Below are 25,161 nucleotides of genomic sequence, written 5' to 3'. Positions count from 1 at the left end.
CATTTCTGATTGTCACATGGGGGGATTGCTACTGTCATTTAATGGCTGGAGTCCAGGGATGCTGCCAAACACCTTAAATGCATAGGACAGCCTCTCCCATCCCCTGCCTCCCCCCCCCCCCGCCCCCCCGCCCCAGGGCAAAGAATTATCTGGTCCCAAGTGTCAATTGTGTCAAAGTTGAGAAAGCCTGAGTTAACCCAAACTGGAGGGTCAGGGCCTCTGCGTCTGGCTGATGACAATTGCTGGTAAGAGTTAAATGCCATTTTTACATGTGGACTCCTTGGCTGATAATTCAGGCTCTGGGCAAAGAGGCTGGAGATAGGGGAGATTGATATCATTTATCTGAGGAGTGGTTTCTTTACAGTGAATACAGCCCCCGAGTGGCACCATTGCCCCCGTCTGTGTGACTGTCCTCTGGCAATCTTCAGAGCTCTGGAGAAGGGGGCAGTGCTTTAGATTCAGTGTAAGAGCAGAGCCGGTGGCTGACTCCTGCTGTCCACGCCAGCCAATGATGTGTCAGGGACAGGCTGTGAGTCATGCTGACTGTGGGACTGCAGCCCCTGGAGGAGAATGATCTCATGACCCTTTGGATAAAACGGTAAAGCTTTGCATCACTCAGGGAGAGATTTCTCCAGGAAGGATGAGAGCATTTTCCAAAGGTTTTATTTTTTATTTATCTATGTAACAGACAGTTATGTAGTGCTTATTGTGTGCCAGGCAGTGTTCAAAACATATTAACTCATTAAGTCCTCATTACAACCCCGAAGAGGTAGGCTTATTCTTTCAACTCGTACAAATAAGGATGCAAAAATGGAGAGAGACGACTCAAACCTAGGAAGTGATTAGAGTCTAATAAGCCCTTAATCGTTACGCTGTGGATGAAAGTCACTGAATTTCATGCTTGGTTTCTTTTTTCAGCCTCTCGACTTCTGGCTGGTCACACTGAGATGTCAGGGAATTAGGCAGACCTGAGTCGAGTCTGCGTTGCGCTTTTGTATCTCTTTAACCATGAGCATATTACTTTCTGTCTGTGAACCTCAGTTTCCTCTTCTGTAAAATGAAGTCATACGTGCTTCATGGAGAATGTGAAGATAAATGGAATTCCTTATAAGTGTGCATGGCACGTGATAGGCGTTCAGGAACTGTTAGTTCCCTTCTAACCTTCTTTGTAATAATCATATTTTTAGCCAATTGCTCTAATGTTATGGCCAGCTTGTCTTACTACCTGTGGGTAAGGTACACACTGAAGAGCAAAAAACAGACCTGGTCAGATGTTTGTTAGAGTGAGTGAATGAACAGTCTGCTACAGATCTTAACGTGGTGAAGAAGTCTGATGTTTGGTGTTGGGTGTGGTGGAACGATTGAGATTATGCTAATAAGCACATAGAACCAGACTTTCAGGATGAAGATGTGGGTTCTGTTTCTGTTCGTAGTTTTTAGTCAGCTTCGGTGAAGCGTCTGTAAACCACCAAGGATGCAAAATTCCATGTCAATTACACACACACCTTTGTTTCTGTTCAGATGAGTGTCTCTCTTGACCTGGCAAAGTAGGAGGCCTGCATGCCTGTTGGTGGAGGGTCATGGGCTGTGCTCTGGGGTTGGTGGATTGATCCAGTGTGTGTTTCTTTCCTGGCCGGATCAGAGCACCTGTTCGGCGCTAGTGTGCTCTGTTCCCAGCAGAATAGAAGGTGACAACTTCCCATTTGTCTCAGTTCAGGACTTTTCTGCATCCTGTTCCCTCCACTTACGTCCTACTCCCCTGGCCCACTCCCAATTCATAAGCGAGTCTGAATTCTGTTCACCTAGATGGCTATCCTGTGGTCCTCCTGCTTTTATCACATGTACAAGTCAGACTATCTTTCTTTGATTATGAGTTTCCACAGGAGAGGGGGCTAACTTAATTTCTCTCTGTGTGTGTAGAATGCCTTGTATACAAACTTAGTAAATACTTACGTAGGCATGAAGATAATGTGTCTGTAATTTATCCAGAGAGAAGAACACTTCTCTATAACCCACAGCCAGATACGTAAGAAAGAGAATCAACTCTTAAATGTAAGCACCAGAAAAGAACAGCGTCCCAGCGTCTAGAACAATGCCTGGCACATAGTAGTTGTTTAATAAATATGTCTCGAATGAATGAATGAATCTGGTCTTTATTTTAAGTGTCTTCCTAAATTGCATTATAGTTAACTCTGGGTTCTCCAGCATGTCTGGAATCTGGAACTGTAGCTTTTATTAAGTATTACCATATGTAACCAACAGCAGTAAAGACTTTGCAAAAAATTTGGACATGCGAGAGTCTACAGCACTAAAAAAACTAACAATGAACTTGATCCGGAAGTTACTTCAGGGCCTTGCTACACTTTGGGCTTGTCATTCAGTGTGTCAGTAACCACCATGCTAGAACGAGGAAGAATTTAACAGAGTGTTTTGGTAGGATGCTGAGTAACGGAGTTTTCTCTCTCAACCTAGTAGCCAGGAATAATTTTAATGTTACTTACCGCGAAAGTTGTCTTACAGAGCGAACTGATTTGTTTTGTACTCTTTGGGCCACTTGAATGTGGCCTCCGTCATCTTTAAGAGGTGGTTTGTTAGGACAGGTCTTCAAGTGGTACTTTTTGATTTGCCGCCTTTTGTTCTTCACGTCAGAGAGAGAAACAAAGGGAGGGTGAGCGTGTGCGCACCAGGCAAATGTGCGGGGACCAAAGGATTTTCAAACTATGTACGTTTTCTTTTACAGATTTGAAGAAGACTCTTGCTGTGTTGTTGGATAACATTTTGCAGCGCATTGGCAAGTTAGAGTCAAAGGTGGACAACCTCGTAATCAATGGCACAGGGACGAACTTGACCAACTCCACCACAGCTGTTCCCAGCTTGGTAGCACTTGAGAAAATTAATGTGGCAGGTAAGGACTGCAATTCTATGCCCTGACATGAAGTCAAAGCCTGCTTCGAACTCGGAAGAGAATACAGGAGCACAGTGTTCTTATTGGCATAATATAAATCCCATAAACTTGGTGTGGCCCCTGTAAAGCTCATTTTTAATTTATTTTTGAATAACACGTTCAAATGCTTTTATAGTCTCTTCATGATGTGTAATATCTGGTGGTCTCCATGGCATATTTCCCATAATGGGCTCCTGGAATTACTTTTTTTTTTTTTTTTGCGGTACGTGGGCCTCTCACTGTTGTGGCCTCTTCCTCTGCGGAGCACAGGCTCCGGACGCGCAGGCTCAGCGGCCATGGCTCACGGGCCCAGCCGCTCCGCGGCATGTGGGATCCTTCGGACCGGGGCACTGTGTCCCCTGCATCGGCAGGCGGACTCTCAACCACTGCGCCACCAGGGAAGCCCTTGAGTGCCCTTTTTGGCTTTTCTTTCCCTCTTTCTTATAGGAAATTCACAGCCTTAAGTAGGAGAGAGATTCTTTTCCTTTCCCACCTCCCAGTGTCAAAACGTTTAATTGTTTCACATCAGGCAAGCTTGTTGTATTACGTTTCTGCTGTGTTCTTTGCCCTTTAGCAAGTTTTAAATTGCAAAATATATTTTTAATAATCCAAAGTATTCCACCAAACAGGTATTAAAAATAACTTTTAATTACAACACAGAGGCAGTGTCATCTAGGCCATAAATCCTGTCTTCCCTTGCAGTTTCCAACAGCTTCTGTAATTAGACAAGAAAACCTCCCACTGTGTTGAGCTACTGATTAATAAATGGAACCCATGCCTCTCCAGCCTCCACTCCTCCACCCCTGTTCCCAGTAGGAGATGCTGTTGAGAAGGTCCTGTCTGATTTCACGGCAGCTCTGCAGGACCCTATATGGGTGGGGGGGTTGGTGAAGATTGCTCTGCCTCTAACACTGCTGCCTCCCAGCGCCTCTGTCCTGTAGGGCCTGTGTCAACATGTCTGCTGTCATTCTCTTCCTGATAAGGGATCTAGCTGCCTCTGACTGTCTGGTTTGTGTGCCAGGCTCACAGGGAGACTTGGTGCCTGAGCTCCAAGTCTCAGGGTACAAAACTGTGGAATGAAATGGAAGGCAGGTGGTGGCTACTTATTTCAAGTGGGATCCCAGCCCTGTGTATGGAGCTAGTTTACTTGGCTAACATATATCTCCGAGCACATTCTGAAAGTCATTGGCTCTGACTAGGCCTCCTTTAGAGGTGCCACTGGTACTGTGTTTTTACTGATATTTATAGAACCAGAGTATTTTATTTTGTTTCCTTTTGGGAAAAAGGGAGCAAATTTAAAGTTATGCCTTTGATAATTAACCTCATTCTTACTCGTTTGCGTCTCTCGTGTGTGACACACTCCATACCTTCGGGAGTTTTACTTGGCCAATTAGTAAAATAATACACATGCTTAGAATAACACCAATTATGGTCGCTCTAAGCAGGGGTGACTGTGGAAGGCTTCTGACATAGTCAGAAGGTAAACTTTGAAGGTGGGTAGGATTGAGGCGATTGAGAAAGAGACAGACTAGAAATGGATTGTGACACAGATAAAAAGTTGTTAGTTTCCTCTCCTTCCTTCCAACTAGCAACCACTCAGTAAATACCAGTACAGTTCCAGAGCCTTGGAGGCACGTGATTTTATTTACTCTTCTCAGCATCTCAGAGACGTGGTTTCACACAGGTTTTGTGACTTTAAGCATTTGGGATGGGGTGAGGCTTTGTTGCTGAGCTCAGCTGAAGACCTCCTCGTGCCAAGTAGAGAAGACATTGTGTTTGCTCCTTCTTTCTTGCTTCCACTTATAAAATCATCCCAAACGGGTGAGCCTAGAAAAAATGTGCAACCATTTTCTTAGATGTTCCCCAAAGAGCTGCCAGTTTCCTGGACTATTTAATATCCTGTCTAATAAGGAAGTTCTTTATGACTGAGGGTCTGTTTCTTTGGCTGACCTGTGTGTTAGAAAACAAAAAACTTGTCCCTCTGTGCGTGTGGGTGCATATGCATTCCCTGCCCAGACACTGCGTTAGCCACAGTGGCTATAGATGTGGAATGAAGAATGCGGGCATCCTCCTTTATTTCCCCCAGAGGTTGGAGGGTCCTTTATATCTTGTCAAATAACCCACATATTTTTTTTTTATTTGCCAGGTCTATAGCTTAGGGTGCCAAAAAGAAGGACAAGCACTTAAGTTCCTAGTCCTAGCTCATGGTCAACCCTTTATGGCTTTTTTTTGTCCTTTTCCTGATCCATGGCTGTGCTGGCAGTCCTCACACCCCTCCTGTCATAGCAGGAGTGGCTCTTGAGCTGTGAGAGAGGTCGTTTTAATAGGGTTCCAATCCTAGTTGAGTGAAGTTTTTCTTTCTTCCTTTCTGCATTAAGACATGTGGTAATTGCTAAGAAATGTTCTCCCTGGTGTGACTTTACTGCTTACTCTGGTGTCTTATTGCTAACTGATGTTTCTGACTGCTTACTGTTGTGTCTTACTGCTCACCGATAGTTCTTCTGGTTGGCTATAAACTGCATCTAAATTGGGTACCATAGCAGTTGAAGAAGAATTCTCTAAATATATTTTCTTTTTAGGGATGTGTGTGTGTGTGTGTGTGTGTGTGTTTGTGTGTGTGTGTGTGTGTCCCCTTTTTCTCTCTTTAGCTGTGTTCTATGTGGCTTTTATTGAAAATGGCTTGTCTTACCAAATTTATTATTGCTCTTGGGCTTTTTTATTATGTGAAAATGAATGTTCTCCTAGATAAATTTAGGTGGAAATGAACTTTATGAAAATCAAGAATCAGATTGAACTGCATGCTTTTTTTAAACATCTTTCTTAGTGTATAATTACTTTACAACGGTGTGTTAGTTTCTGCTGTATAACAAAATGAATCAGCTGTATGTATACATCTAACCCCATATCTCCTCCCTCTAGTGTCTCCCTCCCTCCCACCCTCCCTATCCCACTCCCCTAGGTGGTCACAAAGCACCGAGCTGATCTCCCTGTGCTACGCGGCTGCTTCCCACTAGCTATCTATTTTACATTTGGTAGTGTATATATGTCCATGCCACTCTCTCACTTCGTCCCAGCTTACCCTTCCACCTCCCCATTCTCTACGTCTGCATCTTTATTCCTGTCCTGCCCCTAGGTTCTTCAGAACTATTTATTTATTTATTTATTAGATTCTATATACATATTAGCATACGGTATTTTTCTCTTTCTGACTTACTTCACTCTGTATGACAGACTCTAGGTCCATGCATCTCACTACAAATAACTCAATTTCGTTTCTTTTTATGGCTGAGTAATATTCCGTTGTATATATGTGCCACATCTTCTTTATCCATTCATCTGTTGATGGACACTTAGTTTGCTTCCATGTCCTGGGTATTGTAAATAGAGCTGCAATGAACATTGTGGTACATGTCTTTTTTTGAATTACGGTTTTCTGAGGGTATATGCCCAGTAGTGGGATTGCTGGGTCATATAGTAGTTCTAGTTTTAGTTTCGTAAGGAACCTCCATACTGTTCTCCATAGTGGCTGTATCAATTTACATTCCCACCAACAGTGCAGGAGGGTTCTCTTTTCTCCACACCCTCTCCAGCATTTACTATTTGTAGATTTTTTATGTTTGTTTTTTTTGTTTTTTTCTGTTTTGCGGTACGCGGGCCTCTCACTGTTGTGGCCTCTCCCGTTGTGGAGCACAGGCTCCGGACACTCAGGTTCAGCGGCCATGGCTCCCGGGCCCAGCCGCTCCGCGGCATGTGGGCTCTTCCCGGACCGTGGCACAAACCCGTGTCCCCTGCATCGGCAGGCGGACTCTCAGCCACTGCGCCACCAGGGAAGCCCTGTTTGTAGATTTTTTGATGACGGCCATTCTGACTGGTGTGAGGTGATATCTCATTGTAGTTTTGATTTGCATTTCTCTAATGATTAATGATGTTGAGCATTCTTTCATGTGTTTGTTGGCAATCTGTATATCTTCTTTGGAGCAATGTCTGTTTAGGTCTTCAGCCCATTTTTGGATTGGGTTGTTTTTTTTTTTTATATTGAGTTGCATGAGCTGCTTGTCTATTTTGGAGATTAATCCTTTGTCAGTTTCTTTGTTTGCAAATATTTTCTCCCATTCTGAGGGTTGACTTTTCGTCTTTTTTATGGTTTCCTTTGCTGTGCAAAAGCTTTGAAGTTTCATTAAGTCCCATCTGTTTATTTTTGATTTTATTTCCATTTCTCTAGGAGATGGATCAAAAAGGATCTTGCTGTGATTTATGTCAAAGAGTGTTCTTCCTATGTTTTCCTCTTAAGAGTTTTATAGTGTCAGGCCTTACATTTAGGTCTTTAATCCATTTTGAATTTATTTTTGTGTATGGTGTTAGGAAGTGTTCTAATTTCATTCTTTTACTCGTAGCTGTCCAGTTTTCCCAGCACCACTTATTGAAGAAGCTGTCTTTTCTCCACTGTATATTCTTGCCTCCTTTATCAAAGATAAGGTGACCATATGTGCATGGGTTTATCTCTGGGCTTTCTGTCCTTTTCTATTGATCTATATTTATGTTTTTGTGCCAGTACCATACTGTCTTGATTACTGTAGCTTTGTAGTATAGTCTGAAGTCAGGGAGCCTGATTCCTCCAGCTCTGTTTTTATTTCTCAAGATTGCTTTGGCTGTTCGGTGTCTTTTGTGTTTCCATACACATTGTGAAATTTTTTGTTCTACTTCTGTGAGAAATGCATTTGGTAGTTTGATAGGGATTGCATTGAATCTGTAGATTGCTTTGAGTAGTATAGTCATTTTCACAATGTTGATTCTTCCAATCCAAGAACATGCTATATCTCTCCATCTGTTGGTATCATCTTTAATTTCTTTCATTAATGTCTTATAGTTTTCTGCATACAGGTCTGTTGTCTCCTTCGATAGGTTTATTCCTAGGTATTTTATTCTTTTGTTGCAGTGGTAAATGGGAGTGTTTCCTTAATTTCTCTTTCAGATTTTTCATCATTAGTGTATAGGAATGTAAGAGATTTCTGTGCATTAATTTTGTATCCTGCTACTTTACCAGATTCATTAATGAGCTCTAGTAGTTTTCTGGTAGCATCTTTAGGATTCTCTATGTATAATATCATGTCATCTGCAAACAGTTGACAGTTTTACTTCTTCTTTTCCAATTTGGTTTCATTTTATTTCTTTTTCTTCTCTGATTGCTGTGGCAAAAACTTCCAAAACTATGTTGAATAATAGCAGTGAGAGTGGGCAACCTTGTCTTGTTCTTGATCTTAGAGGAAATGGTTTCAGTTTTCCACCATTGAGAATGATGTTGGCTGTGGGTTTGTCATATATGGCCTTTATTATGTTGAGGTAAGTTCCTTCTATGCCTACTTTATGGAGAGTGTTTATAATAAATGGGTGTTGAATTTTGTTGAAAGCTTTTTTGCATCTATTGAGATTATCATATGGTTATTCTCCTTCAGTTTTTTAATATGGTGTATCACATTGATTTGCGTATATTGAAGAACCCTTGCATACCTGGGATAAACCCCACTTGATCATGGTGTACGATCCTTTTAATGTGCTGTTGGATTCTGTTTGCTAGTGTTTTATTGAGGATTTTTGCATCTATGTTCATTAGTGATATTGGCCTGTCGCTTTCTTTTTGTGTGACATCTTTGGTTTTGGTATCAGGGTGATGGTGGCCTCGTAGAATGAGTTTGGGAGTGTCCCTCCCTCTGCTATATTTTGGAAGAGTTTGAGAAGGATAGATGTTAGCTCTTCTCTAAATGTTTGATAGAATTTTCCTGTGAAGCCATCTGGTCCTGGGCTTTTGTTTGTTGGAAGATTTTTAATCACAGTTTCAATTTCAGTGCATGAGATTGGTCTGTTTATATTATCTGTTTCTTCTTGATTCAGTCTCAGAAGGTTGTGCGGTTTCTAAGAATTTGTCCTTTTCTTCCAGGTTGTCCATTTTATTGGCATATAGTTGCTTGTAGTAGTCTCTCATGGTCCTTTGTATTTCTGCAGTGTCAGTTGTTACTTCTCCTTTTTCATTTCTAATTCTGTGGATTTGAGTCTTCTCCCTCGTTTTTCTTGATGAGTCTGGCTAATGGTTTATCAGTTTTGTTTATCTTCTCAAAGAACCAGCTTTTAGTTTTATTGATCTTTGCTGTTATTTCCTTCATTTCTTTTTCATTTATTTCTGATCTGAGCTTTATGATTTCTTCCTTCTGCTCACTTTGGGGTTTTTTTGTTCTTCTTTCTCTAATTGCTTTAGGTGTAAGGTTAGGTTGTTTATTTGAGATGTTTCTTGTTTCTTGCGGTAGGATTGTATTGCTATAAACTACTCTCTTTGAACTACTTTTGCTGTATCCCTTAGGTTTTGGGTCATCATGTGTTCATTGTCATTTGTCTCTATGTATTTTTTGATTTCCTCTTTGATTTCTTCAGTGATCTCTTGGTTCTTTAGTGACATATTGTTTAGCCTCCATGTGTTTGCAGTTCTTACAGTGTTTTTCCTGTAATTGATATCTAGTCTCATAGTGTTGTGTTCGGAAAAGATACTTGATACGATTTCAAGTTTTCAAAGTTTACCAAGGCTTGATTTGTGACCCAATGAGCTGCATTTCTGAGTTCTGTTTATCTTACGGAAGAGGACAGTGAATCAAAGAAATGAAAAAAAGTAGATTGAAAAGAACAAAAACCACGTTTTAACCAATTATGATTTCTCCAGGCTTAATCCCTGAAGGGACTTGAGTGTGCCTTTTTCAAAATTATTTATTTTCGGAATGATACTTTGATTTTTTTGAAAGACCGATTCTGCTTTTCTCTAGAGTTGTGATATTAAATTATGAAGTGGAGTGAGTAGGATGGCGTCTGCACTTCTTGGCCATGTACTGACATGGGGGAAAGGTAAAAAGCTACAGGTGTGTGATGTGACAGTGCTGGCCTTCTGAGGACTGTTCGTGTCTGCTTTTATCCTCGTTTTGTCCACTGTGTTGTTCAAAGCATGGCTGTTGAAGGTGTTTAATAAGTACTGTCCACATGGGTTGGATTATGCTGGAGGTGGGTGGCATTTGGTTTCACTTCTGCAAGGGTTTCTCCTTGTTGCTCCTCTTTTCCATTTATATGTATGAGGATTTGCTTGGAAGTGGGACTTGGCATTCGTGTTCCTTTCTCGGACTTGAGCAGCAGACACTGCCTAAGAAATAGGAGTTTTTGTCGGTCGTGACTGAGCTTCCCACGGATGATTTGGTGCTGTGGAGCCTTCCTAGAATGTGGTGGTTCCAACTGTAGATTGTAATATTTGAGGGGAATGGGGATATTGTGCAGCTCTCTGTGGTGTGGGGGAGGGGAGGGAGGAACGTGGGCACACGTGTGTTTGCAAATTTATTGGTTTATACTCTCAAGAACTTGTTGTTGCCGTTCAGCAGCAGCTGAATAACTGGCCAACGCTGATGGCTCACTCCAAGGCTGAACATCATGATAGCACCGCCTTCTGTTTTGATTGCTTACAATGGCAAGGTGAATTGGGAAACAGAGTCACAATTGCGAGGTGAATTGGGAAACAGAGCACAACCCAAGAGGATGCTTTCTGTTGCTGAGTTCAAATCGAACATTAGGCAGCCCTGCATTTTCCACACGTCAGTTTCAGCATGTAACATATTCTCGTATTTGGGGTTGAAGTGCAGTGTATTTGAACTTGGGTGTTGTTCTCAATAAAAGAACCATAATTGTTATTCTTAGCATTGGAAAATTGATAATGAAAAATGTCCCTGCTGAGTCCCAGGGCCTGTATTTGGAAGTGCAGTTTCCCCCCCTTTGGGGCTGCTAATGGACCTTGAAATGAAGTTGCACCTGTTCTGTTTTCTTGCTTGTGTCCTCAAGTTTTCAGATGTGTTGGTGTGGCACCTGAAGTGTCCCAGCCCCACCCAGGCAGGAGCTTAGCAGGTGACTTCCCAGGATCAGGTATTGGCCTGTCAGTGGCACCCCAGATGCTGCCCGAGAGAAAGGAGAGAGGTGAGACTGCAGGGGGCTTTTCTTTATTATTATTATTAATCTGAGTAAGAAACAAATGAGTTCCTTCTATCTACGTGTCCCTTTCTGTTTCATTCTTTGCAAAGGCAGCAATAAGTATTTGGCTGCTTGTGAGAAACAGTCCCTTTGGTATCTTCACAGAAAATGTATGCCATTGTTGGTGTGGTTTTCACTTTATGTGGTCAAGGGCACAGAAGGAGGAAAAGGAAGAAAATCCAGTTCAGAGGAGTGGTGCTGACCTGTGTGCCTGCGTATTTATAGCATTGAATCTCAACTGCCTGCAGTTTTGCCAGCCAGGCAACGCTTGGCAATATCTGGAGACATTTTTTGGTTGTCACAACTGAGGAGGTGCTAGTGACATCTACTAGATAGAGGCCAGGGATGCCGCTTGCAGTGCACAGGCCAGCCCCACAGCAGAGAATTATCTAGCCCCAAATGTCAGTTGCGCGCAGTGGTTCAGAAACCCTGATCTATAAGGTATTGTTGGAAACTGGTTTTCCCACTTATGATCAGTGTAGAATGATGTTTGAGACATTGAGGCTTCCTTATCAGCCAGCTGGGACCTTCAGTCTCCTTCCCCTTTCCGAGCAAGGCAGTTTGCAAACCTCCCAGTCATCACCGCTTCTGGCTTTGCAACTGGTCTTTGAAAGCTTTAAGAGATTTTATAAACTCCCAGAACGCTCTTCTGGAGTTCTGACCTTAAGAAACCTCTTTCCTGGACACAAACCAGTAAAATTTTGGCAATCTGCATTTTACTCTGGCTTATATAGAAGGTAATTATTTCTTTTCATGAAAGAGCCACTAATTCAGAATAATGATGGCAAAGTAGTTGGAGAGAGTGGATTTAAATTACCAGAATGCTTTAGAAGAAATTCCATTTTATTAATTTTTAAGCAGAGTATTTAATTATCGAGATATGAGCAAGTAAATAAGTTAAGGAAAATGAGAGGTCCCCAAAGATCTACTTCACAGTGTGAACTACCCTCCAGACCTTATCTGGAGCAACATCAAAGGAGATGAGACTGGAAATGTGGGTTGGGGGATCTGTGAAGAGTTTTCAGTGTAACACTAAGGAGTTTCTATTTTGTTCTGTAGGCAGTGACAGCTGATGAGGGTTTGAAGCAGGAGGATGATTAGATGAGGTCTGTATTTTCAGAGAAAAATTAATGGCCATGTGGACGCAGGATGCTTGCGAAGGGGGTCACACTGAGCCAGATGAGAGTTTAATTGACTCGTGTAGAAGGATTGAAAGACATGTGCGTGAGGCCAGGGAGAAGGGGAGGATTTGAGACCCACGTGGGTGGAGCTCATGTGACGGGGATGCTGGTGGACCGTGGGAGGGGGCGAGGGAGGAGCCGTCATATGATTCCCAAGGATGGAGCTTGAAGGATGACTGGGGTGGTGCATTTATGGAGGAAACAAGCCAGCAAAGGCAGGAGTTGGGGAGGACAGTAGCCATGTGTTAATGTGGATTTAGGGAGTGTAAATTGCCTTGCCGCAAGTCATTTGTTTAGGAATATCAGTTTAAAGGAAGTTGGAACGTTGATTCTCAGGAGATGAGGGACAGTGAAAGGCACTGTTTGTAGAGCTACGCTGCCCAGGTTCACATCCAGGCTCCACCACTTCATACCTGTGTGACCTTGGGTGTGTTGCTTAACCTTTCAATGCCTGCGTTGCCTCTTCTGTAAAATGGGGGAGATAATAGTAGTGCCCATTTCATGGGGGTTGTTTATGAGGATTAAGTGAGATCAGTATCCTACGTAGAAACGTGCCTGGTGCAAAGTCAGCACTAAATGGGCATTTGTTAATTACAGTTTAAAGGCTACACACTTAGAATATTGATAGAAGAATGAAAGTTGGATTGACTGTTATTAATATTTATATGCAATATAATATTGACTAGTTATTGATATCACCATGGTGAAACTAATATTTCTGTAGTGTTTTTTGGATTAGAAAATATTTTCATACATGTATATTACTTCTTTTGAGTGCCTTAAACTTGAAGTTCCCAAATTGACCTTTTTGTCAGTACGTGGAGACCTTTATTATCAATATTAGAGGCTTAACGGGAATTCCACGTATTTGTCAGTAATCTCTTGGTTGCAAGAGGCAAAAATACTCAAACAGAAATGGAATTTGCGGCCCATGTAATTGGAGAGTTCAGAAGATGAGGCTGAGCTTGTATTGCTAGATACAGACACAGGAGCCGTCTCGAAGAACCTCAGCGGTACTGCCGTGGGCATTGGCTTCATTCTTAGGCCATCTTCCCAGGGTGGTGGCAGAAGCAGCCGCAGGAGGCTCTGGGTTTCTGGTAACACCCTTTGGGAGCGTTCTGTTGGCCTGGCTTGCAGTGTGAGCCTCTCCGTAACCCCGTGACAGTGCCCAGTGACCTCCTGATTGGCTAGGCCTGTATCACGTAGGTCACCCCGAGATTTCATGATGGGGGAGGGTCCCTAAAGAGATTCCAAGCAAGCAGATAAAAGAGATAAAGTGATCAGAGACCCATATCGCGTTATGGTTTGGATTTCCAGAGTCATCCTAAGCCTGACTCCAACTTTTCTTTCCAGGAGAGTTCAGAGGGCAAAGCTTCTGGAATGCTAACCTTTCTGCCCCCATTTTATTTATTTATTTATTTTTTTGTGGTACACGGGCCTCTCACTGCTGTGGCCTCTCCCGTTGCGGAGCACAGGCTCCGGACGCACAGGCCCAGCGGCCATGGCTCACGGGCCCAGCCGCTCTGCGGCATGTGGGATCTTCCCAGACCGGGGCACGAACCCGTGTCCCCTGCACCGGCAGGCGGACTCTCAACCACTGCGCCACCAGGGAAGCCCGGGAGATGCACTTCTTAAGCATGCAGCTCAGGCTTCGACCTGTGGCCAGGCGTGTAGCAGATGGTCAGTGCTTGTGAGTGTGTAAACTACCCAGTTCTGATGCTGTTTCCTAGAGGATACTGGACCTGGGGAAAGGGACTCCTGGAAGCTCTTGGCACTCACAGGCTGGACCATTGGTATCAGATAATCTTAAGCAGAACTCCCAGCCCCCCTTACTTACCCGCTGTTGGCGTTTTGTCACTATCGCTGAGCCTCAGCTTCATTGTGCAAGAGAGATAGTGATACCAACGTTCTCCCCAAGAGCGCTGAGGATGTATGAGATAAAGTTGTGCTGAGAGCCTGCACCACGTCTTGTTGCCACATACCGGCAGACCCCGCCCTTTGTGGTTAGTACCCTGTTAGAAGGGAGGGGCCCGAAGATAATACAGCAAGCACTGATGTGCCCTTTATACACCCAGCACTGCCTGGATGGTGCCAGGCCTTGTATCAGGCAGTGGGGATGCAGCCGGGTCAGAAGCTCGGGCTCCTGCTGGGAACGTAGGGCTCGCCGTGTAGCGGAGGAGAAGGAAGCCGGGATCAGCAGTGCTCAGAGTACCTTCCTTGACCTTCAGCCTCGAGCTTCTTTCACTCTAGTCTGGGAGGACCTGTTGGCTCTGCCTGGGAAATGACCTTCAAACTCTGTAGCCATCTGGGGATAGGGCTTGGAATAACCTACAGGATTTGGCACAGAAGGAATGTCCACTGTCCCACGGTGGTTGTCATATGGCCTTTGTGACAGCAAACTCAAGCATTCTGGAAACTGTGCCTGACCCCTCGCTACACCATCTCACTCCAAAGCAGGGTGGGGAATTCCTGTGCTGTAGAGGTCAGCTCTCAAGGGAAGGCAGTCATTAACCTGTCTAAACTTTATGCTAATAGAACTTTCTCAATAATTGCTCTCATTAAGATTAAGTTAATAGGAGCAGTACCCATTATAGCGAGATGAGCTGAAGAGCCGAGTAAATATTTAAGACTTTATTTCAAGGGGCAGTTGGCTTGGGGTAAAGAGAAGATGAGTAAAAGCTGAATCTGATGGTGTCTGAGATGGAGATACAGTGGACCACTTGGCTGCGGTTCCAGTGGTTTCTCTTCCGTGGCGCTCCTGAGCTGAGGTCCGGGGCCGCCCATGGGTATCCTCCAGGGGACTGTTATGACCTCCATTCTCTCCTTCCATTTCTGGCCCCTGTGAGACGGAGTAACGTGGTGACGAGGAGAAACTGCCTACTGCCTTCCCTGCACTCCCAGGAACGCTGGGAGGGCTAGGCAGAGGCTCTGGCACACATGTCTGGGCCGGGTTGGGGGGGACTGCTGTTCACCGAAGACAGGGCCATTAGCAGCAGCTGAGTTGGCCAGCAAAGCCTGTGATGAGTGCCTGCCCTAGGCTGGCCATGCTCACCTGTCATCTGAGGGCACCCGGGGGTTCGCTTAGCGTGGTTTTCATGCCTCCAGGCTACCAGTGACCAAAAGCAGTCATAATCTCTATGTTTGAGTTTATGTAATAAGAGGTAGTATTCTCTAAAGGAAGGGCTTTGTAAATAGAACTTTACTTCTGTATTACAAAAAAGGATAACACTTGACTGCTAGAAATTTAGAAATTACAGCTAAGCACAAAGCCGAAAATACAAAGCAGCAGTTAACGCTGTCACTCAGAGAGTGATTGATTTGCTGCTTTCCTACCAGATAGTGGAAGCATGTGTTCTGTGCCAGGTACTTTCTAGGTGCTGGAGATAGAGGGGTGAGCAAAACCAAGTGTCTTCTTTCCTGGAGATTACAGCCCAGCAGTGAAAGCAGGTAATCAACAAATACCCAAGCATATACTATGCCCAGTGGTGATAAATGCTATAGGAGACAACGAAGCAGAATGAGGAGATAGCAGGGAAGCGGGGACTGCTTCAGGTTTGGGTGGGTTGGCAGGGAAAACCTCTCTGAAGAAGTGACATTGATGGAGACCCAGATGGGTGACGAAGGAAGCCATGAGGCCACCTGGGGAAGGTTGGTCCACACACAGGGATCACTGGCACATTCTTCCTGGGTGTATTCAAGAAACACTGCTGCGCCCTTTTAATCTTTTACTGCAGAAGATGGTCTATTAGAACCCCAAAAGAGAACATTTACTACCAGACTATATCTGGTATATATTGTGATTGATGCTAGACTCAGGCCGGGTATTTGAGAGATGGTATCGGAACCATGGCCAAGTATTGTGTTAATGCAGTGGTTCAGTGTGTGATGATCCTAAGTGTGTATAGCAGCCGAGAGTACAGGCTCCATGCTCAGGCTGCTGGCACTCAAATCTGACTTCCGCCTGTGGCTCTGGCTAAGTCATTTAGAGAGATCAAGTCTCAGTTTCCTCATCTGTACTGCAGAAATTAGTTCATGGGGACCTTGTGAGGACCTCGTGAGAAAGTGTGTACGAAGGGCTGGGAAACAGAAAGTGCTCAGAAAACACTGGCAATTATTATAACGATCAAAAAGTGGTTTTGGCAAATGGTAGGTGACTTTGTTCCATTGACGTTTTAGCCAAATTTAACGAGCTTCAAAAATTGTATTAAAGGGTCGGGGAGGGATGGATTGGGAGTTTGGGATTAGCAGATGCAAACTATTATTTATAGAATGGATAAACAACAAGTTCTTACTGTGTAGCACAGGGAGCTATATTCAATATCCTGTGATAAACCATAATGGAAAAGAATATGAAAAATGATGTATATACATGTATAACTGAATCACTTTGCTGTACAGTAGAAATTAACACGAATTGTAAATGAGCTATACTTTGATGAAATAAATTTTTAAAAACTTGTATTTAAGGCACCAAAGTGAGGGCAAATTCTATTCGTTTGCCAAGTAGGCTAAATGTAATCAAGTCTTTAGCAGAAGGGTCACACATTTGGGGTAGGGTTGGGCTTTTGGTCATGAAGTGGAGATCAACTTCTTGTCTGTTTTTGCCTATCTCTCTTCAGATTTAAAACCATTGTTGAAGAATGTAGTGTTTGTTTTTCAGAAACCATTTCAGATTTGGGGATGTGGGTGTGTGACAGCAAGTCTTCAGCAGGCCACAGTGAAATCATCATTGGTCCTATATGGTATTTGTGTGGCTTGACCTACATTGGGTTCTTGCTTTCAGCTTAATGCTTCCTGAAAGATGGTACTTGGATTAGAAGTCATCAGGGTTTATCTGGGTCCAAGATGCAGATTTTCTCACTGTTTCAGTCATCTCCTCTGCTCCCCTTGACTCAAGATGAAATAAATCTTGGACACACGGAGTCATGAGGTGAAAGTCTGGCCCTGCTTCCCAGGCTCCACAAGAAACTCTTCTACAGGTGACATTCAGTCTCTGCCTACTCTGTCCTTGGTCTCCAAAGGAGAGAATCGCACGGATTCTCCTGGCCACTGGGTTCTCTCTGTGTGATATCAGGGATGCAAAGACATGGGCATCAGTGCAAGAAGGTTTCTGAGAATACGTGACTGGCTGGCCTTCAAAAGATTTCTGAGTGTAAGCTGGCCACAAGTTGAGGAATGCCAGGCTTGGAACTGTGTGCCACGGTGAAGGAGTATAGGACCAGGGATACAGGAGGTCTGGGTTCTAGACCTACTGCTATCAGAACTAACTGTGAGATCATCTGATTTTTCTGTTTTTTCTTTCATAGCCAGATTTTCATGGACTTTTAGAAGTAGAAGAGACTTGGATGTTCTAACCTTTCCCCCAAATTGAGGGACTGCAACCTTCTGAAACCCTGGGTGGATGATCTTCTAGCCTAGATCTTATACAACGTCAATGGACCTCATAGTCTATATAAGGGGGTTAGCAGACTATGGCCCACTGGCCACATCTGGCCAACCACATGTTTTTTAAATAAAGTGTTAGAATCCAATTATTTCCATATATGGCTGCTTTTGTGCTACAGATACAGAATTGAGAAGTTGTGGTGGAGACCATAGGATCCACAGAGCTGAGAATATTTACTCTCTAGCTCTTTACAGAAAAAGCTTGCTGCCCATTGCTCTAAATGAACGGTGCTCCCCGGAGTGCAGTGCACCACCTGTGCCCCATGAGCTCTGGCCCTGGGAGGGCTCAACCACTGTAGAGGATAACCAGCTGGGCTTGGGGCAGTTTAGTTTGGTATTTTCACTTGCTGACCTTGGCTTCTCCTTCTAGAACAACTCCTATTCTTTGGAGACTTGTGTCATGTGTCTACAGAGTGTTCCTTTTCAGGCAGTACCTCCTCACCGTGTCAGGTCTGTCACCAGTCCATTCCTGGTGTGTGGCGTCTCCACCCCTTGCCCCAGTGCCCTCCTCTGAGCATGCTCCAGTTTGCCAAGACTCTCCACTTATGGTGGGATGCCACAGCTGTGTTCATTCCTCCAGAAAGTAGCTGAGTAGTCTGGAGCTTGGAAGAAAAGAGGGACCTTACCCTCCTATTGACTCTTTAAAGTTTTTGTTGTCTTCTGAATTATTAGTTTTTTCTTCCAAGTGGGTCATCATTATTTCCACTTTGGCTTTCAGTCAATGAGTTGAAGAGCAGAGGCATGGCGATTGCACTAGAGGCAACTTCTGGGTTGAAGTGGGTCCATTGATCAGTATCGCTCTGGTGTAATTGCTGGACCAGGTACAAATACAACCAGTTAGTCAATCACTTTCCAATCTTATTCACAAGGCTATCATTAAAAGACTAACATCAAGATGTCATGTCAGGGGCTTCCCTGGTGGCGCAGTGGTTGAGAGTCCGCCTGCCAATGCAGGGGACGCGGGTTCGTGCCCCGGTCCGGAAAGATCCCACATGCCACGGAGCGGCTGCGCCTGTGAGCCATGGCCGCTGAGCCTGCGCGTCCGGAGCCTGTGCTCTGCGACGGGAGAGGCCACAGCGGTGAGAGGCCCGCGTACCGCAAAAAAAAAAAAAAAAAGATGTCATGTCAGGACATTTCACCCTTCCCTCCTTTCCTGATCTGGTACCCCTTTAAAAAGGGGGAGGGAGAGAGTTGTGGATAATGATAGTTTAGTTGGTATTCTAATTACTCTTATCTGTATAGTAGTCTTCTCTAGAATTTTGCCAGGAATGAACAGGAAGCTTATTCTTACTTTTTATAATCTTATTCCTCTACCACGTTTGAATGGAGGAGAAACATTCGCTCATCTCTGGTCTTCTCAACAGTTTCTTGATAATGGTGCCAATTTCTTTCAAATCTACATCATACTTATACTTTGACACCCTACAGATTTGGGGGCTAGAAACTACAAGCAGAGTCATTGAAAACACTATTAAAAATGTTTAAAGCCCTGATGAAAATAATCATCAAGGTATGCCTTGCGTGGATGTAACACCCTGACCTTGGTAAAGGTCAGTCTAACTAATACTGCTCTGATTGATTTAATTTCCAAAGGTATAGCTTTTTGTTATTCACACTGCACATCTCTTGTACCTCTTGAACCTTCATCTGTGATTTGTAAAAAGAGCTCGCAAATCCTTTGCAAGTTGATCAAGTTCCCTTGGAGATAGCCACTTTCTTAATAAAGGATGAAGTTGTAAAAATTTGACACGGTGAGCTAGTCACTGCTGTGTAGCTCTTTGAAATCAGTCTGTCCCTTTGCCCGTTCTCAAACTGAGCACACATGGCCCATAGTTAAGTCTGGGAGGAGTCAGTGAGTGGATGAGTGTGTACTTTCTATCAGTGACTACGGCTAAACAGATTTAATTTGTGAGGTGTTTATAAAATAGAACAAAAAAATAGTCACCATTTATTGGTGGATTACTATGTCCCAGACACAAATAATCTTTTTTGTTTTTGGCGGTATGCGGGCCTCTCACTGTTGTGGCCTCTCCCGTTGTGGAGCACAGACTCCGGACACACAGGCTCAGCGGCCATGGCTCAAGGGCCCAGCCACTCCGCGTCATGTGAGATCTTCCCGGACCGGGGCGCGAACCCACGTCCCCTGCATCGGCAGGCGGACTCCGAACCGCTGCGCCACCAGAGAAGCCCTACAAATAATCATTTTAAAGTACTTTACTAGTTCTTTTCTCAGAGCAGACCTGCAAAATAATTATCCCAATTTAATAGACAAGGAATAGCAGGGTAGGAGAGAGTGTATAATCTGCCCACATTGGTGAAAGCCTGAGCTGGGACTCAGATCCTGGTTGGCTTGGATCTAAACTTCACATCCAGAGATGCTGCCCACAGCTGGGACAATAGGATTTCACTGACCCTCAAGCCAAAAGGTCACATCCAGGGTGTTTTAAAAGATGAGACCAGTTTAAGGCTCAACAATGGAAGGTAATCGAAGAGACAGGACCTTTATTTGGCGATTCCAGTGTGATTGTGTTTCCGGCACCAAACGTACTTTATTTTGTGGGTTTTGATTTTTTATTTTTGTCTTTTTGCCCTTGTGCATTGATTACCCTTTTATTTTTTTCTTAACCATTAAGTATTTCAAATGAGGTCATTTTCTCTAGAAAAATACCAAGAATTGTTTTCCAGTTTTTATATTTTTTTCCTGCTTTATAAATTAAAAACACTGTAAAAGTGTTTGACCAAGTGATACAAATTCACTGTAGGAAATTTAGAAGATATGGAAAAGTATAAATAAGAAAGAAAAATGACCTGTAATCCTACTCTCTAGAGCACATAGCTGTTAACATATACTTGCTTTTTTCTTTTTTCTATGCATATGGAAACTATCCTTGTACTCTGTATAGTTTCTAAATCCTGATTTTTAAAGGAGCATTCTATTGTTTTTATTATTCTTCAAAAGCTTGATTATTTAAATAACAACATAATATTTCATTCTTATTTCATTAACTAAATCCCTAATAGTTTCTATTATGAAAGAAATAATAGATCCCCCCCCCCCTTTTTTTCTATTAAGAAGATTGTTGCAGTGAACATAGGTCTTTGCACATCTGATTATTCTCCTGGGAGAGTTTCTTAGCTATCAAATGGCTAGGTCTAAAATGTAAGCCTTTTCTTAGGTTTAATTTTTATTTTTATCAAATTAGGCCATGCATCTATTTTTTTTTTTGCGGTACGTGGGCCTCTCACTGTTGTGGCCTCTCCCGTCGTGGAGCACAGGCTCCGGACGCGCAGGCTCAGCGGCCATGGCTCACGGGCCCAGCCGCTCCATGGCATGTGGGATCTTCCCAGACCGGGGCACGAACCCTTTTCCCTTGCATCGGCAGGCGGACTCTCAACCACTGCGCCACCAGGGAAACCGCATGCATCTAAATTTAAAAGTCAAATAATACAAGACTTCTACAAAGCCCGTCGCCTGTCTTGTATTTATTCATTTTCCCTCCCCCTGACAAATGTAAATACCTTAACTCTATTTTGTTGTTTCTTCCAATATATATCTTCATATTTCTCATTAACACATATATGCTGCTTTTCCTCATCTTGTAGTTTTCAACGTTATCTACTGGTTTTCTGTTGTGGAAGATGGGAATATAGCTTTCCAGCACTACATACCACAGTGGCCAGGAACCCCTTCCACACACACTTCTCTCCCCATCCTCTAGAATCCTATTGTCTTGATTTTTTTTTTTTTTAGAGTTAAATCAGCTGTCAGTGCTTAAGCTATAAAGATACTGAATAGCTCTCCAGTAAAGTGGTATGATACTGAATTGCCTTCCTGATACATCTTTTTGTTTTTCCCAGTTAATAATTTACTTTTTATATTTGTTTCGTTTTAATAGGTACAGTAAATATTTACTAATTACTTTCAGGGTCCTGGGAATACATCATTGAACAAAACCAACAAAAATTCTTGCCCTCATCAAAATTCAGCCCTGAACTTTCCATCAGAATCCCTCTTAATTTGGGCAGCAGATCAGATAGTGTCTTGGATGCATTTTTATTCAGCAGCCTTCTTCCTGGAGCCTCCTGCCCTCCTGTTGCAGTCTGGCCTGGTCTTTCTGGGCCTCCTATTCGGTTGTTGTCTTGGGGCTGCCTTATTTCTAACACGCTGGGGAAGACTCTTTCCCTCTCTTTTGTGCTGGGTCTTCTATTTCCTGGATTCAGTGTGTTTCTAAAATTGGTTTATTACCTCATCCAGGTAAAGCTCAACTTCAGGTAGTTTACTGAGGAGATGAGGGTACATAGGGAGAAAATTTTTGACTGTTGGAAAATATACTTTTTTAATTGACATGTAACTGACATATAATGTTAGTTTCAAGTGTACAGTGTCATGATTTGATATTTGCCTATATTGCGTAATGATCACCACAGTAAGCCTCAGTAAATGGAAAATATCTTCCTTGTACCTTGAATGATAAATTAGTTGAATGTAAAATTAGTTGAATATAAGATTCTAACTCTGAAAATTATTTTTCTTAAAAATTCGAAGACCTTGTTCCTTTGTGTTATTTTTGAGAAGTCTGGTGGCATTCTCGTACCTGGGTGTGACCTGTGGCCCCTCTGGAAGCTTGTGGGATTCGCTTCCTGCCCTGTTCTCTGCATTTCCTATGCCTGGTGTGGGCTGTATTTCATCATGATTCCGACTCTTTCCATTGGGATATTTATGTTTTTCTTGTTTGGGAACTTTTCTTGAACTATTATATTTATAGTCCCTCGTCCTCCCTGCCCCCTGCCCAGCTGCCCATTTTCCCCTACTTTTTCTTCTAGAACATTAGTTGGAATTTGCACTTGTGATTGATTTCCCCTCTCCTCACTTCTAATTTTTCTCTCCTATTATCCCTCTGTTCATCTTTTTGCTTTATTTTCTGGAAGATTTCCTCAACTTTATATCCAGCTCCTTTACTAAATGTGTTAATTCTTCTATTCAGTCTTCATTTCCAAGAGTGCTTGTTCTCTCAAGTTTCCTCTTTTTTTAAAAGAAAAAATAGCATCCTGGGCTCCCCTGGTGGTGCAGTGGTTGGGAGTCCTCCTGCCGATGCAGGGGACGCGGGTTCGTGCCCCGGTCCGGGAAAATCCCACATGCCGCGGAGCGGCTGGGCCCGTGAGCCATGGCCCCTGAACCTGCGCGTCCGGAGCCTGTGCTCCGCAATGGGAGAGGCCACAACAGAGAGAGGCCCCCGTACCGGAAAAAAAAAAAAAAAAAAAAATAGCATCCTGTTCTTGTTCTGGTTTCCTGAATCAATATATTTCTTGGTATCTGTCAGATATTTATTATATTTTAAAAATATTGTTAAATCGTTTTCTGTTTTCTGTGTAATCTCTATTTCCTCTGAGTTCTTTTTCTGTCCCTTTCTTTCTATTTATGAGTTTGTTTTGGTTTCTTTCACGTTAGAATGTTTTCTCAAATGTCAGGTAACCTGTGCATGTTTTTTCATACTGGAGGGGGAAGCTATGGGGAGCACAGGGCTTGGCGATGGTTGAGGATTGACAGCGGCTGGACCCCTCACAGGAACTCTAGAGGACATTACAAGACGACCCCAGACACATGGATTAGTCTTTTCTCTCTCTGGTTACTTTCCTCAGAGATGAATCCTTCAGTGCCCAGGGGACCAAAAGCATCACTGCTAAAACTCTGTCACAGAGCTGGAGACTGGGGCCTTTTAAAACTTAGAGTAGGGACTTTATCCCCACTTCTCTACCCTTTCTGCTGTTCTAGATCCAGAACCTTTTTTGGTTCCAGGGAGTAAACCATTGCTGTTTCTGACTGGAAATCTCTAATATAAGCATCTGAAGTATAGCCATTACAAATTACACTCTCACCAATAATGTCTGAATATTCCTGTTTTACATTCTCTGTCTAAATACTTGGTAGTTTCCTTTAAAAAAAAAAACTTTGCCAGCATAATAAATAGAAAATGATATTTTACATGTGTTTCTCTGATTACTAGAGAGGTTGGATGTTTTCCATATGTTTCATGAGACTTGTATATTTCATATATATCCTGTTCATGTCCTTTTTTGGTTTTAGTCTCTTGAGCACTCACTGAAGTTTGAATCCTGGTGTCTGGAAGTGAAGGCCTCCTTTATATTTGTTAGCTTTGTGTGATTCTGTCTCCCTGACGTGGCTCTAGTAGTCTCTTGTGAGGATAGAGGGACCTGAAATGCTCTATATGCATTTCTTATCAGATAGGTCAACAGCAGTTCAACTAAAAACCTAAATGGCCATCCAAGACCTGTTTCTGCCTCTCACAAGTTCTATATATAAATTAGAGCAGTGGTCAGCAAATGATGATGGCTTGTGGGCAAAATCTAGCCCACGTCCTGTTATGTAAATACAGAGTTTTTACGGGTACACAGTCGGGCTTATTTGTTTACGTGTTGCCTATGGCTACCTTCTTGCTGCTTTCATGGCAGAAGTTGAGAAGTTGTGACAGAGACCATTAAAGTGTAGAATATTTATGATCTGGCTCTTTTAAAGAAGAGTTCACAAACCCTTGAACTAGATGTTTGTTGGTTGCTTTGTACTATATAAGTATTTGCAAAGGCTCAGGAAGATGGATGGTTCCTTGTTCTTATGAATAAAAACTAATAAGTGGGATTGTCATGCCTTCTGCAAAAACAAATAAGATGACAGTGGCAGTCATCTTTCTTCAAATGGTGTATGTGAGTGTAATACCTGGTCAGTCCACCCTTCTCTGAATTTCCCAGATAACTGGTTTCCAGGAATATTGCTTTTTTTTTTCTTTATTGAAGCATAGTTGATTTGCAATGTTGTGTTAGTTTCAGGTATAGAGCACAGTGATTCCGTTACATATATACATATATATATACACACATGTATGTATGTTCTTATTCAGACTCTTTTCCAATATAGGTTATTACAAGATGTTGAATAAAGTTCCCTGTGCTATACAGTAGGTCCTTGTTGTTTACTTTATATATAGTAATGTGTATCTGTTAATCCCAAACTCCTAATTTATCCTCCCCCTTTCCCCTTTGGTAACCATAAGTTTGTTTTCTATGTCTGTGAGTCTGTTTTGTAAATAAGTTCATTGTATCATTTTTTAAAGATTCTACAAGTAAGTGATATCATATGGTATTTGTCTTTCTCTGTCTGACTTACTTCACTTAGTATGATAATCTCTAGGTCCATCCATGTTGCCGCAAATGGCATTATTTCATTTTTCATGGCTGTGTAATATTCCATTGTATATATGTACTACATCTTCTTTATCCATTTATCTATTGATGGACATTTGGGTTGCTTCCCTGTCTGTGCTATTGTAAATAGTGCTAATATGAACATTGGGGTGCATGTATTTTTTAAAATTTGAGTTTTCGTCTTTTCTAGATAGATGCCCAGGAATGGGATTGCTGGGTCATATGGTAGTTCTATTTTTAGTTTTTTAAGGAACCTGCATACTGTTCTCTGTAGTGGCTGCACCAATTTACATTCCCACCAACGGTGCAGGAGGGTTCCAGAATATT

The 25,161-nt window shown here is 42.8% G+C and overlaps 1 protein-coding gene across 4 annotated transcripts in view; it reads left to right on the top strand.

The window, feature by feature from the left end:
- MGAT5 (alpha-1,6-mannosylglycoprotein 6-beta-N-acetylglucosaminyltransferase) overlaps nt 1-25,161 on the top strand; it is a 362,902-nt gene that overhangs the window by 149,193 nt on the left and 188,548 nt on the right. For all 4 annotated transcript variants that reach the window (XM_019925447.3, XM_019925446.3, XM_073807768.1 and 1 more), the window contains exon 4: nt 2,741-2,905. In XM_019925447.3, the coding sequence (XP_019781006.1) occupies nt 2,741-2,905 (165 nt within the window). The remainder of the gene's footprint in view (nt 1-2,740; nt 2,906-25,161) is intronic.

This window comes from Tursiops truncatus, chromosome 7 (assembly GCF_011762595.2).
Source record: "Tursiops truncatus isolate mTurTru1 chromosome 7, mTurTru1.mat.Y, whole genome shotgun sequence".
Classification (NCBI taxonomy): domain Eukaryota; kingdom Metazoa; phylum Chordata; class Mammalia; order Artiodactyla; family Delphinidae; genus Tursiops; species Tursiops truncatus.
The sequence above is the reverse complement of the archived record's forward strand: the minus strand, read 5'-3'. Positions and strand labels throughout refer to the sequence as shown.